The 17,952-nt window shown below is 33.6% G+C and overlaps 2 protein-coding genes across 4 annotated transcripts in view; one reads left to right on the top strand and one right to left on the bottom strand.

Moving 5' to 3' along the window:
- cadm2a (cell adhesion molecule 2a) overlaps window positions 1-17,952 on the top strand; it is a 1,030,129-nt gene that overhangs the window by 761,081 nt on the left and 251,096 nt on the right. The gene's annotated exons all lie outside the window — the stretch shown is intronic.
- LOC122352886 (sodium/glucose cotransporter 1-like) lies at window positions 1,168-11,421 on the bottom strand. Its single transcript, XM_043250629.1, has 15 exons — window positions 11,203-11,421; window positions 10,377-10,448; window positions 9,544-9,648; window positions 8,718-8,777; window positions 8,395-8,499; window positions 7,854-7,959; window positions 6,256-6,336; window positions 5,971-6,182; window positions 4,325-4,460; window positions 3,792-3,899; window positions 3,555-3,705; window positions 3,278-3,446; window positions 2,556-2,771; window positions 2,113-2,218; window positions 1,168-2,008 (listed from the first exon to the last, which is right to left on the bottom strand). The coding sequence occupies exons 1-15, from the start codon at window positions 11,335-11,337 to the stop codon at window positions 1,794-1,796; spliced, it is 1,977 nt and encodes a 658-aa protein (XP_043106564.1). The 5' UTR covers window positions 11,338-11,421; the 3' UTR covers window positions 1,168-1,793.

Genomic DNA, 17,952 nt, shown 5'->3' with positions numbered 1-17,952 from the left:
GTTAGGGTGTTCTGGATCATAACATTTCTACCCTGAAGTGCCATTCTGGTCACCAGATATGACTTGGGTCATTCAGTTTACAAAATGGTATTTTTTAGCTTCTTGTAAATCGAAAAAGCCACGTTTTGAGGTTTCATTCATGTCTGATGAGTTCTACACTGAAGTGTGTAGGTTAAAGATACATTTCATAGAATAAAAACATCTCATACAAGATGTTTCTGGCAGCTGTGTGTAGAAGCTAACATTGCTCCCCCTGCAGTATGTCACATAGTTATGCAGTCTAGTGTTTCTGCAGGCCATTCAACAAACACACACACAAAGTTTCATATGCAGGTGTGTGAGGGACGTTTGTGTCACATGAGATTTGTAAGCTACTTTATTTATGATACAACAAGCATTATTGACAGGATGCAGTTAGCATTAACACAAATGCTAGTATTCATTTGTCAGCTTGATGAAAAATTGATTTAACTGCTATTAACCTGTTACTTGAAAAGCCCACTAACATCCTCAGAGTTGTTTATTCTGTTGCACTCTATTATCTATTTTTATTTAATTATAACAAACTAAATAATTCCAAAGAAATGCAGCTATAGACAACAAAGTACAAAATGCTGTACTGGGGTGGTAACCTTTCCAAATGTATTCATATTTAACATTACATGGTAACACTTTATTTTGATGGTCCCTTCTGAGCATTCTGTTGACAATTAGTGAAGTTGCACCTACATATTGACTATTGAGAAATAATTAATTAATAGACTGTCTGATTAATATCTGCTGTGTATTTTATTTGATATGTAAAATAAAATGTCACACTTAAGTATTAAGAACTATAATAGTATATTTACATATATTAATTTTCTAAAATATGAAAATCATCTACCATCTACCGTCTTCTGGGAATATTATATTTGAATCACACTAATAGATCACTCATTGTATCTTGAGTTGCTGAAGGAAATCAATGGTCCTGGACTTTGCTTTCAGATGTATCAATAGAATCTTCACGCTAAATTAAATATTAACTTTTCTCCTGCACTCTTTCCTTTGAAAGGATTGCATGCATTTTGTTAATCTTAGATTGTTTATTAAGTGTGCATATTAATAAACACATAAATGCTAAAATTCTTTTATTTTTAATACAATAAAAACAGAAAACATTAATATGTTACAGAGTATGAATTTTATTAAATAAAATATCTTTGCTTGTCCTAGACATATATATATAAATCATAACTTACCAAATAGTAAGACCAAAATATAATAGAAAAATGTTTTTGGATTTTGGTAAATGAAAGGCATTTTAAAAATGGCACAGAAAAAGAATTTGCATTGATTTGATCATAATGCATTAGAAGACTTTACAGGAAACAAACAACAATCTGGTGGACTAGAGCTTCATATTATTAGTTGAAACTATCTCTATGTAATATGATAAAGGAAGAACATGCATAAATGCAGTGATAAATTAGATACTGTAGCAGCTAAAAAAGACCTGACATAACTACAAGGAAAAAAAACAAGGAAATGAGTTTTGGTCTTTGGTTTAAAATGAAAGTCAAAAATATTTTTATTCTACTGTCATTAAGTCATAAACAGTAGGCAGCTCTAAGGACATTTTTGTTGAGGATATCATAAGGAAGTATATGGAGTGTTTCAAAAGGAACTTTTGTAACCTGTTACAATCAAATGAATTACATTTAGCTTGTTGTTACTGACAAGGTAACATTTATGTCCACAGAGTACAGCTCTAAAATCTTTAACAGAGTAAGTTGATACTGATGTGATCTTTAGCCAAAGAAACCATGGAAGAAGACACAAACGGTGAGGAGGATAATAGCGTTAGCGTTGACCACGTTTCTCCACAGAGGTTTCTCAGTGGTGTCTGTGAGTTTCATATTCAACTCTGCCTCCTGTTCTTTAGTCAGTTTAGGGGCATCGCCTTGATCAAAACCACAGAACCAGTTGTAGGCCTTCTTCCAACAGCTTGGATCCTTGCGCACCTCTACGGGGTCGAGAGACAAAAGGAAATTGTGTGTGATGTATATTACACGCAAAAATAATGAGTACTATCTTATAGTGCATATTTGGTGGATCAGGCATATGTACCTTCTGTCTCCACACAATCTGAATCCTGATCGTCAGTCCAGTCATCTGCTTCCAGATCAATTCTTTCCTTAGTGCTGTTCCTCAAACTCCAGCAGAGTCTGTACAGCTGTGAAACAACAAAGGACCACAGAATATTTTTTTATTTCTGAATCTCTATTTTTTAAATAATGTTATGTTCCTCAGTGTCACATCATCCTTCAAAAAACAACCTAATATAAATAATATATATATATATATATATATATATATATATATATATATATATATATATATATATATATATATATTTGACAGTAAAGACATTTATAATTTTACAATAATTTTATATTGTGAAAATAAATCATTTTTTATTTTTATAATTTTTCATATAAATATTTAAATGCAGTCTTGAGCATAATTTTTTAAAAACTGAACTTCATAGTTTACTTGTAGGAAGAGCTTACATGTTTGTCGTCAATGGGTTTAGTCATGAGGGAGATGGTAAGTATCAGTATACAGGACAGGCCAAAGAGGATGAGGGCGAAATAGAGGTAGTGCACACCACAGATGATCGTAGGACAGGTACTGGGACTCACGCAGCTGCCCGTGCCGTAGGCAAACTCAGTTATCATACGTGCCAGACCCACCAAAAGACCAATGCATAATCCATAGAAAGCACCCTGTTAGGAAACATCATTTGTTCATCAAAAGATAGAAAACTAGTTGAGTAATTCTGAAGATTTGATGCTGACTTGACAAAAACAGACTGGACCATTTTAAATGGGATATTGTTTTTTAAAGACAAGCCGGTTTAATGCCTACAGTTAAAACTGGTAGGGAGTACAAAGAGCTACTTAATAACATAAACCCTGCCCCCTATGTTGTGTGGCTTTTCCACTGGAGCACATGCACAACTTTTGCCCATAAAGGGGCCTGACATGTCTAGACTCAGCCACTAATGAGGCATCTATTGATTTCACTAATTGCTAGCATGTTTTAGAATAGTGTTAACATGTTTTAGGATGATGCTAGCATGTCTTTAGCATGTTTTAACACACTCAGCATGTTTTAAAGTATTACTAGCATATTTCTAGCATGTTTTAACACATTGTGAAACAACATAATTATCATCAGCAAAATGTTGATTGTGTGTGCAAAAACTGCATGTTAATGAAGATTTACTCACTGGTTCATTGACTCGCTTGCAGAAAATGGCGAGGGTAAAAACAGCAGCAATAGGTGGAGCCAGATAACTGGTGATGGATTGAATGTAGTCGAAAAGCTGTCCGCTCTGAGCCGACTGAACGATGGGGATCCATGCGATACTCACACCAATTAGAAATAGCATGAACACTCTGCACACACCAACACAAGACTCTCAGTGTCTATTCACCTCAGTTTCTGCTCATAAGATCAGAAAATCAATACCCAACAAAAACAAACAGACAGAAACACAAACACACCTCCCTGCAATCATGAGTTCCTTTTCCTTGGCTTTGGGGCGGATCTTAGTGTAAATGTCCATAGTGAAGAGTGTGCTGGCACTGTTAAAGATGGAAGTGAGTGAACTCATCAGAGAGGCCAGCATGACGGACAACATCAACCCTCTGAGACCTTCATAAACACACACAGCAGTTTAGAGCCATATCACCAAGCAGATCAGTCTATTAGAAATATAAATAAAAAATATAACTCTTTACCATTTGGCATCAGATCCACCACTAGTTTCGGATAAGCAATATTACTGCAGCCCACGTCGGTGCCACAGTAGTAGTCACACTCTTTTGGATCCACACATGCAATCTCATCTGACACAAACAGACACATACATAAGTTTCAGTAATAGTCAGTTATAGTATGAAACCAATCAGTACCAGGAGTACTGCTGAACATTACTTTTGTATTTCCAGAATTTCTTATCGCGGTTTTTGAAATAGTATTATTTGTCTCTGTAATTGTTATGGAGTTGAAAATTTCAGATTTACCCTCCTTGAAATGTTATATGAAATTTTGGTATTTGTATACTCAATTAAAAAAAAGATTAAGTCAGATACTCTACCAAATAGGTGATTGTTAAAATAAATTGCTAGCATATTTTAAAAAAAAAGTGTACCAGACTTTATGCTGATGAGCAAAACTCGATCAAAACTTACAATTTTTCATTTGTTGACATACAAAAAAGTTGATCAGTTATATCACCCTTCAAACCCAGTTTGGTGCCAGTGTTTCTCACCTGGATAAAGTACTCTACTGATCATGCCAGGGAAAACCATGAGGAACATGGGCAAAAGTTTGAGGTAACCACACAGGATGCAGCCCGCTTTCACATGAGACAGGTTCTTGGCAGACAGACAGCGCTGCACAATCACCTAAAACAAGATGGAGTTTTTGTGAAATTTTAGTGCTCACAGCTGACTGATCTACTTATTTGAAAGAAATTTTGCTTACCAAGCATGAATTAATTTATTCAAAAATACAGTAAAAACTAATTTTACAATTGAAAAAAAAAAAATCTAAAATAAAATAAATATCACTCTGACTTCAAGTCAAGATAAAAGTGCAGTTTGTGATCCTAAAGTGGACAAAGAAGAGATTTGTTGATGTGTATGTGTGTGACTGTCTGTTCCTTACCACATATATTTTATCAAACAGTATGTTTTAATGTCCAAAATATAATTATAAACTAACTGGATTTAGTAGTCACAAACTACCCAGACAATAGCGAACATTCTCAGAACCTGGTTAACATGATATGAACAAACCTTATTCCAGTAACATCAATAGAATGTTCATTTTAAAGTTATCTGGTCTTCAATAATGATCCTAAAGCATTAGCATAAAATAAAATACACTGCTTATGGGAATTATTCTTAAATGTTTTAGTTGGATGGATCTAACTAACATATTTTAAATGTTAAATGTTACTTGTTTTAAAATAAAACTAAAGAAAATTCAAGAAAACTCTAAACGAAAATTCAAAAGTAACATTACACTGAAGATAAAAAGCTTTTGGATTAAAATAACAAAATATGCACATTGGTTGCACATATTAAAGTTATGTTTATTCCACATAATTTATATATGCTAAATGAACATGATTTATAAATGTTCAAGTTTCACATAATTATTAATTAAACAAATGATCTAGCTTTAACATGTATGAATTATGTTCATTAAACAAACATAAAATATGTAGCTTGAACATATTTGAACATTCCTTTAACAAATATAAATAATGTGACTTTGAACATATACATCATGTTTACTTAGTATACATAATTTATGTGGAGTAAACATAACTTTAATATGTTAATCCAACAAGTTTTTTTTTTTTTTTTTTTTTTTCAGTGTTCAACATTAATTGAATGGCACAAGACTAAATTATGTTTAGATGAGAAACATAAATGAATCATGTTGGAAATACTACATGCATTTTGAAAATTCAACAATCCCCATTACCATCTTTTTCCGTGTTGTACAACCAAGAACTTTTCTTTATTAAACATTCAGAAAACACTATGCTATAAAGTTTTTAAAACATTTTTGCTAGTTTGCTAGAAAGTGTTACTGCACAATTATTAAAACCCATTCACACTAAGAATTATAACTATAACTATAACTATAATTCCCAAACCAATGCACATTAACCTTTTTTTTACTAGTTTTGTTGTTAATTTTTTTGTTAATTGGCATTAAAAAATATTCATAAAATGATTACAGTGATATTATTCCTCTGTTTTGTTATTGTTATAGTTGTGGTATAGACTTTGCTGTTTACAATTAATATGAATCTTTTTTTTTTTACTTTATGGTTATATTTATCATCGTTGGTGTGAACAACAATTCTTCAGTCAGTAGCCTTGAAAAACAGATCAGTACCTGGTCAGTACACCAGTACCAGGCAGCTTGAATAGTAAGACCAAAGATCAGTCCTGGCCAGGGAAGATCACCAGTAAGGGGGTCTCTGAAGATGTGGAAGGAGTCTGCGCGAGGAGTGTAGCACTTTTCACTGATGTTCACACCCACCACTGATGGGATCGCAGTCATGTATCGTTCTTTGAAGTTCTCATAGCCTCCAACCTCATTAAACGCTGCAAGAAATTACGTTGAAGTTAGTAATCACTGAGCAGAGCATTTATATTGCAAAAAAGAGAGGAGACGTACCAAAGCCCATAAGAATGAAAGATCCAACAACCATGATGATGGTCTGCAGGGTGTCAGTGTAGATGACTGCAGCTAGACCACCTGTTGAAAAAAAGATTTATCAATGAAAACCAGCTGATTTAAGCATCAAGAAAAAATATGTTTGCAGAATTGTACTGCATTTATGTTGGTTTATTTAATTAATTATTGTAATATTGTCAAGAAAGTTTTCATAAAGAACAATTGCATTTGGGGTCACCATCAAGTAAACAAAAAGATATTTTCTTTGAAACCCAACATGATGTTAGTGTATGCATCTTAATCCTTTTTTTCAAACTAAAAAAGTATTTATAAGGGATTAGAAATGACAAAAACCTGATTGCATATTAAAATCTAGTGTGATATTGGATTTTACATTTAAAGGCAGGGTAAGCCATTTAAGTCGAGCCGAATACCAAAATAAACTTGTAGCCAATCAAAGAGCATGACAAAAGTGACAGAAACATAAAAAAAAAAATGTCTGTGGAGGCAGGACTTGTGTAAATATCTTATGAGCTTTCTAGTGCTAAAGAGAACGCAATGACCAAAAAGGCCTGCAACACCAAGGTTGATTTGGTTCTTCTCGATAGGTGAGTAACACCATGTACCAGACACTGTGACAGCTAAAGTCTGCTTAGTGTCTATACTGGACGTGATAAAGCAAACGTTGAAAATCATTTGAAATCATTGATTTTGGATTGGCTGACAGATGTACAGTGGTGTGAAAAATTCCTCCACAGTGCTGTAACAGACTCATTGCAAGTTATTGCAAATGATTGATTGCAGTTGTTGCTGCTAAGGGTGCCCAACCAGTTATTAGGTTTAGGGGGCAAGTACGTTTTCACACAGGCCATGTGGGTTTGGATTTTGCTTTTCTTTCATAATAAAAATCTTCATTTAAAAACTGTATGTTGTGTTTACTTGTATTATCTTTGATGAATAAAAAATCATAAAGGGGTCAACACTTTTTCACACCATTGTATTATTTAAATTTGACCCTAGACCTTACCTTTTACCTTACTTTTTACTATTACCTAAGTGTTACTTTTTTATTTTATGCTCTCTCAAAATTATTTTTATTTCATAAATTGGGCTCTTTGGGCATCAAAAGCCTTAACTGAAGTTTATTATTCACAGAAGCATGCACTCTCAGCCACAGCTCATGTAAACATTTACAGCTGGTAGGAGGATTTCTGATTTCTTACAGTTTATTGTTGGGTTGGTTGTTCCTGAGATAAATCTATTACACAACACAGCATGGGGATGACAAAAGTTTAAAGTGGCAGTGCATTAAAGTTTACCTTGCACAGGCTTATCATCTGTTGTCAGTACGGGCAATTACCCATAACACATACACATCATGCTACAATAAGCAGGCCACTGCATGGTCCTACAACCTTGGACTTCAGTCTTTGTTGTAGTATAAACTTCGGAGTCCATATAAAAATCAAATTTCAATCCCTGAACTGATTTAATATGTATTGCTATTTTATATATATATATGACCTCTGCGTATATAAAGAAAATATTCTGATGTAGAATGTAAGAGTGCAAAGTGTGCAGTATTTCAGTCAACAGACCTGTTACTGTATAAAGAGCTGTAATGAGCAGCAGAATAATTACAGCAAGGTAAATGTTTAGTCCCAGTGCCTGGTTGATGAAAATGGCTCCTGCAAACATGTCCGCCTAAGAGATGGGGGGAAAAAAACAGAAAAAAATGGAAGCGTGGTGCAAATGTTTAAACTGTCTGTTTCAAAACAAGGTTCTTATCTCTAAAAATCTAAACCCACTTTAGTCTAACTGCATATGGCTGTAATTTCCTCATACACATCACAGTCATTTCAATTCGACTATCAGACTATAAACAGTGTTTAGTAAAGATCTGATGTAACAATCTGTATTTTTTAATACAGATTGTCCATGTAGTCTGTATTCATAATAATTGTAAATGATTTAACAAAATGCTGTTTAATCACTTTCGATTGAGTGTAGCATGCTATACTACAGATGATGTGTCAGAGTATACCAAGTAACGTATGTCAGCTGCCTCTCAAAGTACCACACAATTATAATTTCATACCAGTACTTTTCTGCAAGGTTTGACGAAGATTTTGGACTCACAGAGATTTTGGTGAAAACATAGAGAAACAGGGAGAGCACGGAGAGGTAGATACGGATACGCTGCCCACCAAAGCGTTTCTTCAGGTACTCTGGCATAGTCACGACCTGCAGTTAAAAGAATAAATGGCCGTAAAAATGATAACGCAAAGAAGAAGTGGTCAACACATTCATGTTGTAAGTCAGCAATATTTGAGTCAAGTCACCTTTATTTACATAGGGCTTTATACAATACAGATTGTGTCAAAGCGTCTTTACAGCGTTAAAAATAAATGTGAAAGGTTTGTTCTGCAATGCCAGTTTGAGAGGACAAAATGTAAGCATACCCCAGCCTTTATGTAGATAGGCACGAAGAGCCATCCCAGAATAATCACAACAACAAGAGCCTGAGAAAGTAAATGAAAATGAGACAATGGTTTGATGTTTTATAGACCTATTCTCAACAGTATTGTCACTGGTAACTAAAACTGAAACTATTAAAATAATTTTTGTTAACTGAAGTGAAACTATAAAATAAAACATAAATATATGAAATATATGAAGAAGCATGCTTAATTGACAAAAACTAAAATAAAAAAGATAAATAGAAATATTTAAAAATAATAATGTGTAATAATATAAAAAATAATATATAAATAATACAAAAATATCACTGATTACACTAATAAATTTGTTCTTTGATATTTAATTAATATCTTACCTTACTACTGCAGAACCTGATTTTGTTGAGTTTGACATGTACCTAGGTCAACATCTTTGTTGACCCTGTAATAACATTGTGAATAGCCAATCTTATTTGAAGAACCAGTTTATAGTTTTTATTAAATTTAGGCTTACAATCAGTGTTTGGTACTTGTACAGCAATATCATTTGTCTATCATTAAATGCCATACAATATTAGGCATTACTCACGGTAAAGGTAAGGTTTGGGTGTAGAGATATTGTCAAAACTAAAATTATGGATTAAAATGTTGTTCAAAAATGTCTACAAAATATGTTGACCTAAGAACACATTAAACTCAGCAAAATCAGGATGTGCCCTTACTACTACTACTAATATATTAGATAGTAATAAACCATAGGCTAAAGCATTAAATCATGCCACATATTAAAAGTATTAAATATCATCAATGTAATGCTTTTTAAACATACATTCCACTCAAATCCTCCGATTGCAATGCCAGCAGCTGCTCCAGTTCCTGCTATTCCCACAAAATGCCCACTTCCTATGTTACTTGCAAAGAGAGAGGCTCCAATCTAGAAAAAGGAACAAATCTACATGACCTACAATGTTTCTGATGTCAAAAAGGTTACAAAAGTGTGTAACTTTAGCATAGGGCTGCGGAAACTTTATTGCTTCAGAAGAAATTAACTCTACTGTCTACTGTTTGACTATATCTGGTAATGCAATCACCATAATGATAAGCTACAAAAAACTGCTGCTTCTGCAAAGCCTCAGGTGTAATTCAAACAATAATGATTGCAACAATCACCTTTTAATAACAAATAAAAACCTTACACATTTTGGTGTAAGGTGATAACTTTAATATGGAACAAAGAATGACAGTTCCATAAAAACTGCATGAGCAAAGCATATCAGTAGTTTCAGCTGTAATGAATTGTGGGTCGCATCTGGCATCAGTGCATTATGGCCCCATAAAAGATTTCATTCACCCTATCATGATATCAAGATTCTGAAATGGAGGGGCAGTTAGGGTCATTATCATGCCATATTTGTGATAATGTGAAATCACTCTTTGTGCTATTGATAGATACATAATCAGCTCTTACTTTTATGGCCATTTCAGTCTTGCGTAGTTTATTCGACAGAAATTCGCCACATTTAGCACAGTGATTGATCACTATTGATGTAGTATATGATTGAGCAATGTAATTTTGTCAATGTCTTTCACATTCTGAGTACAAAACAAGAAGCTTTTAAGATTTAAAGCACAGTTAACCTCCATTTGGGTCAGTTTACTTACCGGCCACCACACCATACTTCTGCCAGCCAGGAAAAAACCTCCTACAGTGGCTCGATTGGTCCTTACCATTGCCTTTGGACAGAAAGAGCCATTAAATTCATTATATATATATATATATATATATATATATATATATATATATATATATATATATATATATATATCACACTTTAAATATTATACAAAACTTTAGATAAGGCATCATACCTGATCAGATACATTTCATTAAAAAAAATCACATTTGTGAACTCGAAAGGTTGATGGATTGATGGTCATTGACTATGTAGTTCAAATAAATATGTTTGAATTTTTTCAGGAGGTTTAAAATGATATAGATTTCAGATGTCTAAATAAAGATTTTAAATTATCGAATTATAAATATTTTAAGACATTCCAAAAACATCATTGCTTCCAAAAATACGTAACTATTTTTAGTTTTAAACAGAAATATCACCATCACCATACATTCAATCGCATAAGACAAATTATAACAACTGGTTACAATGGATTTAAAACAGAAAAAAAAAAATATTTTAAGGGATTTTAGCTATGCATGCAATACAATGCAAAAATGCATCATATTATATTTTATCTGATTATTTTTAAAATGATTTTAGCATGTTTTACAAAACTACTTGAAAAACTGCATTATAATATAAATATTAATATAAATATAAATAAAATATAAATGTGAAATCAGTCTGTTTCAAGTCTTATCTTAAACAACTATTGTACATTTATATGTTGACACAAGGTTAACAATTCACAAGTCTGTCAATTGGTAGAAAAATATTTTACAGGTGGATAGAAGTTACTGACCACATACCCATATTCCCACAGCCAGAACGACCAGAAAATATATAACAATCACTGAGATGTCTGCTGGATTGTTAACATATATGGTCACATTTCTTCTGTTCTCATTGCGAACCCAAGAGAATCCAAAATATTCTTCACCCATTTCTCCGATGTTTGAAGGGCCAGTGGAGTAACACACTGCGTCCTGGATCAGACGCTCAGCTGCAGGTGTGTGACTGCGTGTGTGTGTGCACACGTTCACTTATATATGTGCATCTACAGATGGGTGTGACCTTCTCAGAGTTAATTATAAAAGTGTGTTTGTGGCTTAGAGTTGTCAAAAACCTGATATTTAAAACCATTAATGATTAACTTGTATAGCAGGAAATGTAAGACTCGGTTCCTGTAAAAAGATTTTTTGTCCCCAACTAAGCAAGCCAGAGGTGATAGCAGCAAGGAACCAAACCCCATCTGTGACAGAATGGAGAATAAAAAAAAAACCTTGGGAGAAACCAGGCACAGTTGGGGCCAGTTCTCTGGGCCTTTAATTTCCAGTTAAATTTTAAGAGCATGTCAGATTGTGCAAAAGACTTATAGTGCGTATGTGCGCACCTGTTTCCGGTAATCTGTCCACAGGGCTCATCTAGGTGTTCTGGTCTCTGATGAAGGTCATCTCTTGGTGCTGATCTGGATCTGGAAAGAAACTAACTGATATTAGCGTATTTGCCATTCTTTTTCAAATGTAATGAGTACATTTTGTGTTATGGGGAGCATTACTGGTTCCAGCTGATCTAATTACTGTAGCCTAACAATCCTTTAACGGATTTGAATAATAGAAGTGTATTTTTGTAACTTGGATATATTTTTGAGATCGAAAAACACAGTTTTACAGATGCTAGAAACATGGTAAGTGTCACGTTTTTCATGTACCACATGCTCTATGTAACCTACTTTCAGTTAATTGTCTTAGCTGTGTCTTGTTAATTTAGTCATTTACATTGTGTATATAGCTCCTGTTTGTTTCAGTTCAGTTTATCCGGTCTCATTCAGCTCCACTCCAGATCCAGAGCCACCATTTCACCGCGTCGCAGAGCAGTGGGTGAAGCCTGAGCCCACCGATGATGCAATTGCGGAGTCTGCGAGTGTCTTGTTAATTTAGTCATTTACATTGTGTATATAGTTCCTGTTATTCCGATCTCGTCTTTATTATGTGTGTTTTTTGTTATGTGCCTGCCTGCAGTTATGTTATTTGTTCCTTTGTGTATTATTGAAACTATTAAAACAAGTATATAGTATATACTTGTCGAGTGCTTCTTCTCTACAACCACACCGTGACAGTAAGATTGTTATCAAAGAGCACACCTAGGTTCCTAACTGATGAAGAAGAATTAACTGAGCAGTCATCAAGTGTTAGACAGAGTTCTAGGTTATTACATGTGGCATTTTTAGGTCCAATACTTAGAACCTCTGTTTTTTCAGATTTTAGCATTGAGAAGTTGCTCACCATCCAGTTTTTTATATAGACTATTCATTCTGTTAGTTTTTCAATTTGGTGTTTTACCAGAGTGCGACAAAATATAGAGGTGGGTATCATCAGCATAACAGTGAAAGCTAACACCATGTCTCTTGATCTCCCAGAGGTAGCATGTAAAGTGTGAAAGATAATGGCCTTGAGCCTTGAGGTACTCCATATTCCACGTATGAACGATATGATACATCCTCAATTACCTCTACAAATGGATGGCGGTCAGATATCAGTAAGAGTCTTTGGGGTCAAGATGTATTTTTTTAATGAGAGTCTTAACAGCAGTGAATTTGAAGGTTTTGGAGACATATCCTAATGACAATGATTATTTAATAATAGATTAGGATTTATAACTTCTAGAAAAAGCTCTATTAATAATTTCTATGGAATATGGTCTAGTATACATATTCTTGGTTTAGATGATTTAAAAAGTTTGTACAATTCTTCCTCTCTTATATTAGAAAATGAGTGGAATTTTTCCTCAGGGGATCTATAGTGCACATCTGTGATACTGAAGCTGATGGCTGCAGTGTTACAATTTTATCTCTGCTAGTATTGATCTTGAGGTCATTACTGCTGTAATCTTGGGGAATGTCAGCACCTGTTGACACTTTATCTTTCATTAATTTAGTCACTGTATTGAATAAATACCAGGACTTGTTTTCTTCTAAAAGAGAGTTTTTAATGCGTTTCTGTACAATAGGGTACTTTCCCGCCAGGCTATACGAAATACTTCTATTATTGTTTTTCTCCAGCCACACACCATTTTCCATGCTGCTCTTTTTAGGGTGCGGATGTATTTATTATACCATGGAGTTAGATTGGTTTTTTTTCTTTCTTAAACGTAAAGGGAGAAACTGTATCTAAAGTGCTAAATTGTAGCAATATAAATTGTAGCAACACCTCCCCCTTTACCTTTTCGATGTGTCTTGTTTTTATAGCATTAATCTTGGGGGGTAGACTCATTTAAAGTAATATATTCATCAGTTTTTAGTCAGGTTTCTGTCAAACAAATCAAATCAAGGTTCTGATCATTGATTAAATCATTTATATAAAGTGATTTCTCAGAAAGAGATCAGATATTCTTTACGTCAAGTTTTATCATTTGCTCTTCTGTTTTACAAACAGTTTTTATTTGTTGAATATCAATTAAATTGTTGCTTTTAATTTGGTTTGGATATTTTCTGCATTTTCTAATTCAGGCAACAAACACAGTCTCTATAGTATGATATCTAGGTGAAAGAGTCTCTATGTACTGAGAATTAATGGCTTTCTGTGACATTAGGCGATAAGCAGATGTTCTGGTTTAGCCAGTCTGTCTGTTCCTGACCAGGGCCCTAGTTAGTCAAATGTGTCTTTTAAGACTTTTTGCCATATTTCTAGAGAGAAGAGCAGCACCAGCCCACGAGGGATGAAGACCATCTCTTTTCGAAAGGTCAGGTCTGCCCCGCCTTAAAAACTCTTCAAATTTTGTATGAAACCTATGTTATTCTGTGTGTACCACTTAAACATCCATCCATTGAGAGAAAACAGTCTACTGTGTATCTCATCACTCCCGTAAGCAGGGAGGGGACCAGAGCATCGTTCTTGTGAATTCTGACATAGTCTGACATAATAATAGCTTCATTTAAACTGAATTTCCATTTAGCATTAACCAGCCATTTTCAATTTGCCAAGATGTCAGGCAAAAAATTGGCTACTCCGTTTAATGTCTAATTAGCTTATACCAAAAAATGCTTTATATGCAGCTATGTATGAAGCAAAGGTTAGACAAACCAAGGCAAATTTAAACAAAAATCTTGACCCCAATGTGAAATCTGTACTGGGAAATTATTATATCTCATGTAAAATTCCCTATCATGCAAATAATCATTAAAATTACTGGATTAATTTTGCTTTCAAGAGCACCAGTAAATAAGACCAAAAAACCTTTTAAAGCCAGCAAATTAATGAATTAATAATTATTATTAATTAAAAGTATATTATTATTATTATTATTATTATTATTATTATTTATAAATCAATATTAATAATAATTAACTTTTAAAAATTACGATCATTACACAGCTAATGTTTGTTGGTGGAGAAAGTGTTAATGATATGTTTTAGTAGGAGAATCCTGGAAGAGTTAACATTTTTTCAACTTTAAACCATATGACAAAGTGTAACCTTTAAATTTATCTTCCACATACTTGCAATCAACCAACCTGTAAATGTATGAATTTGTAGCACTTTTGGCCACAAGTGTAAACATGATTATTAGGGTTGAATGTAAGATTTAGCCTACTAATAACTAAAGCAAAGCGATAGCTATAATTTATATTGTCGAAATGTCACTCTTGGGTGTATCAACAAGTAAACTGCCTTAATTTCTGCCATTATCTTTTAGTTCATGTGATAACCACGTTATTCTGTAGAGACCTGCTACAACACACTGCGTGGCTAAAGGATCAATCATTAACCAATCACGGCTTGAACATTTCCAGGTTTAGATAGTAGATGCATGTATGTCTTGTTTGTTATATCATGATACCTCTTGTTCAGCAACCAGACATTAATGTCTATAAACCCTAACAGGAAAATTGCCCTATTTTTATAGTCTACTCTGTAATTGTCCAGGCATTTAAAGATTACTTTTAAAGATGCACAGATATATGTTAAAATAAATAAACATATCATATGGCACAAGGTCTGGTTGAGAAAGAGACAACTTTGGCTTTATCATCTCAACAATTCCTCTGAAACTCCAAGTCCTATCTCATCATGGCCATGAACATTTATCTGAAGATGTAAGGTCTTATAGTCATAAACACCCAACCTTCTACAAAGCCTTCATCTTATTCACTTAACTACTATTATAAATCGATCTTACAATTTAACTCCTGCATATCACTATTTATGGGCTATTTACAGTTAAAGGCATCTGTGCCAGTACATTTACATAATCAAAAAGAACAAGATTACATTGAACAAAGAGCTGGTGACTAATAGGTTACTCAGAAACTGAGTCAAAATATTATTTAAATTTACATTTAGTCATTGAGTAGACTCTTACAACTGAGGACAAAATAAGCAATACATTGTAATAAAAAAAAAAACAGTGGATAGAACAGAAACAAAACAGATTTATTAACACGAGCAAGGAAACACTAACACAATGAGGAACAAACACTTCACAATAAGAGTCCTTCAAGTAAAACAGACAAACACAGGAAGAGGTGCACAAACAGTCTGTGTGTGATTGTAAATTAAGTTTAGATGAAATATGCTTGAAAGTAAATTTTGCATCTTCTCAGGTAATACAATTAAAATCTTCTCACAAAGTCACTGCATTTACCATTAATTATTCACCTGAACTTTTTATATTGTTGTAAATTGTATAGTTGTAATCCTTGACCATGAAAATAAAACAAAAAATAGTCACCATGTGATTTCTGAAATTTTTCACATTTTACATGTTTACCATGTAACATTTGGTTTCTAAACTATTAGTCATTCTTGCTGGTTTTCTAATCTAATTGGGTGAGGGCCTTATCCAGGGGTGCAATATTCTAGTGATAACAGAACTCCATCCATTTCACAGTTTGTATCACTAATTTCTCATAGCAGGTGTCATGGTGGACACCCAAATTCACTAAAATGGAATAAATAATACTGTTTTTATGTCACAGAATGTAGATAATTTGTAGTTTTTTTTTAACTTGAGTTGTATGTAGTTGTTTAGACTTGAAACATGTGGTGTGTTACATAATGTCTATTTTAAAGCTTGCTTTGACTTCTTCAAAGACAGCTTCTAGAATTAGGCACATCTAACAAGAAGTCTTTTGTCTCATTAATCTATTATTTGTTCTAACTAATAGTTTTGATTAGGACACAGTCTCAAACATTTATATTTTAAATGTTTGTATTTTATATAACATATATATCAGATTGCTGCATTAGTACTTTAGACTGAATTACCTAGGAATTTTATATTAATATTCAGTAAATAAAATTTAACATATATATATATAATTTAATAGAATTATTTAAGCCATGTCTTTTTTTGTTATTGCCAAACTTAACCAACTCCATCCTTGATGATTTCCGTAACCCCATGTTTTACTGCCCCTAGTGTTAACATAACATTACAATTAGACATTACTACCCTCTTCACATCTTCATATTTTCATATTATATTATATTTCATATTAAATTGTTCAAATATTAACAGTGAACAATAAGCATTCCACTCTGAAGCCAAACAATTTCTCAAAATGTAATTTGTATTTCCTAATCTGCTAATCTCCTAGGAGGCCTGAACAATCTTAGCCTCAGGCTACCTTGAATATTCTTTAATCATGACAAGGTGATCTCCTGAGGGAAATGGCCCACAGAAATCAACTCCATGTTCCATGGCTTGAATGGCAGCTCAGACATTTCCATTGTTTCTCTGTTATTAAAAGGCACAACTGCTTGAAAATGAATGAAGTTTCTATCATTCTTTCAACCAGTCTGTCAGTAGCAGGAAACCACACCTTTTCACAGATCAATTGTTTTTTTTCATGATCTCCTGATGTCCTTCATGTGCAAGGAAAATAGCTTTTTTTTCTGTGAGGACAGTGGCAACACTATCTTTGTCCTCTTAGCACCACAGCTCCTGCTGATGTAATTGATAGCTCAAATCTTATAGAAGGACATCAGTGTAGGTTTGTCAATATTATCATCCACTATTTTTGCAGCATCGTCCCACCTGAGTTCTTTAAAACTTTAGACAGGTTTGCATTATTTTTTGTGGCAATTTGTATCTGTTGTAATGTCTTGGCTTTAGGCACAGCGCTGACAGTAAGGAAATTGACATAGTCTTCAGCACACATATCAGCTACAATTGACTATGATGTAGAAGTGTATATAGCAGGGTGTACTGATCAGTGAAATCATAGACCCCACTTTTGTTCTTGCAGTGTGAGGAGCGAAATCAAGAACCTGTAAATGCAATAAGACTAATCTGAGAAGGGATATCCAAAGGAACAAAAGGACATCTTCACCTCTGCTCTTCCTGCTTACCCTCCTTCTGCCCAAAAGACTTGGCTTAAAGTTCATTAGGAATAAGGCATTATATGTCATGTGTCTTGTGAATTGTTCTTCACTTTCATGTTTGGTCTCATTTGAAAGGTCTCAGTGCGATTGGTAAATTGGTCTCAATCACTTATATTATGGGAAAGATTAAGAACTTGGTAGAACTGTGTTCTATTGAGAAGGAGGTGTGTCCTC

Source organism: Puntigrus tetrazona, chromosome 10 (genome assembly GCF_018831695.1).
Source record: "Puntigrus tetrazona isolate hp1 chromosome 10, ASM1883169v1, whole genome shotgun sequence".
In the NCBI taxonomy this organism is placed as follows: domain Eukaryota; kingdom Metazoa; phylum Chordata; class Actinopteri; order Cypriniformes; family Cyprinidae; genus Puntigrus; species Puntigrus tetrazona.
This window is presented reverse-complemented; position numbering and strand designations above follow the sequence as displayed.

Coding starts and splice junctions, on each gene's coding strand:
- LOC122352886 (XM_043250629.1), bottom strand. CDS start 11,337: ATGGGTGAAGAATATTTTGGATTCTCTTGGGTTCGCAATGAGAACAGA. Junction 9,649..10,376: donor GAAGTATGGTGTGGTGGCCG/GTAAGTAAACTG, acceptor TCCTTTTTCTAG/ATTGGAGCCTCTCTCTTTGC. Junction 8,500..8,717: donor CTATCTACATAAAGGCTGGG/GTATGCTTACAT, acceptor TTTTAACTGCAG/GTCGTGACTATGCCAGAGTA.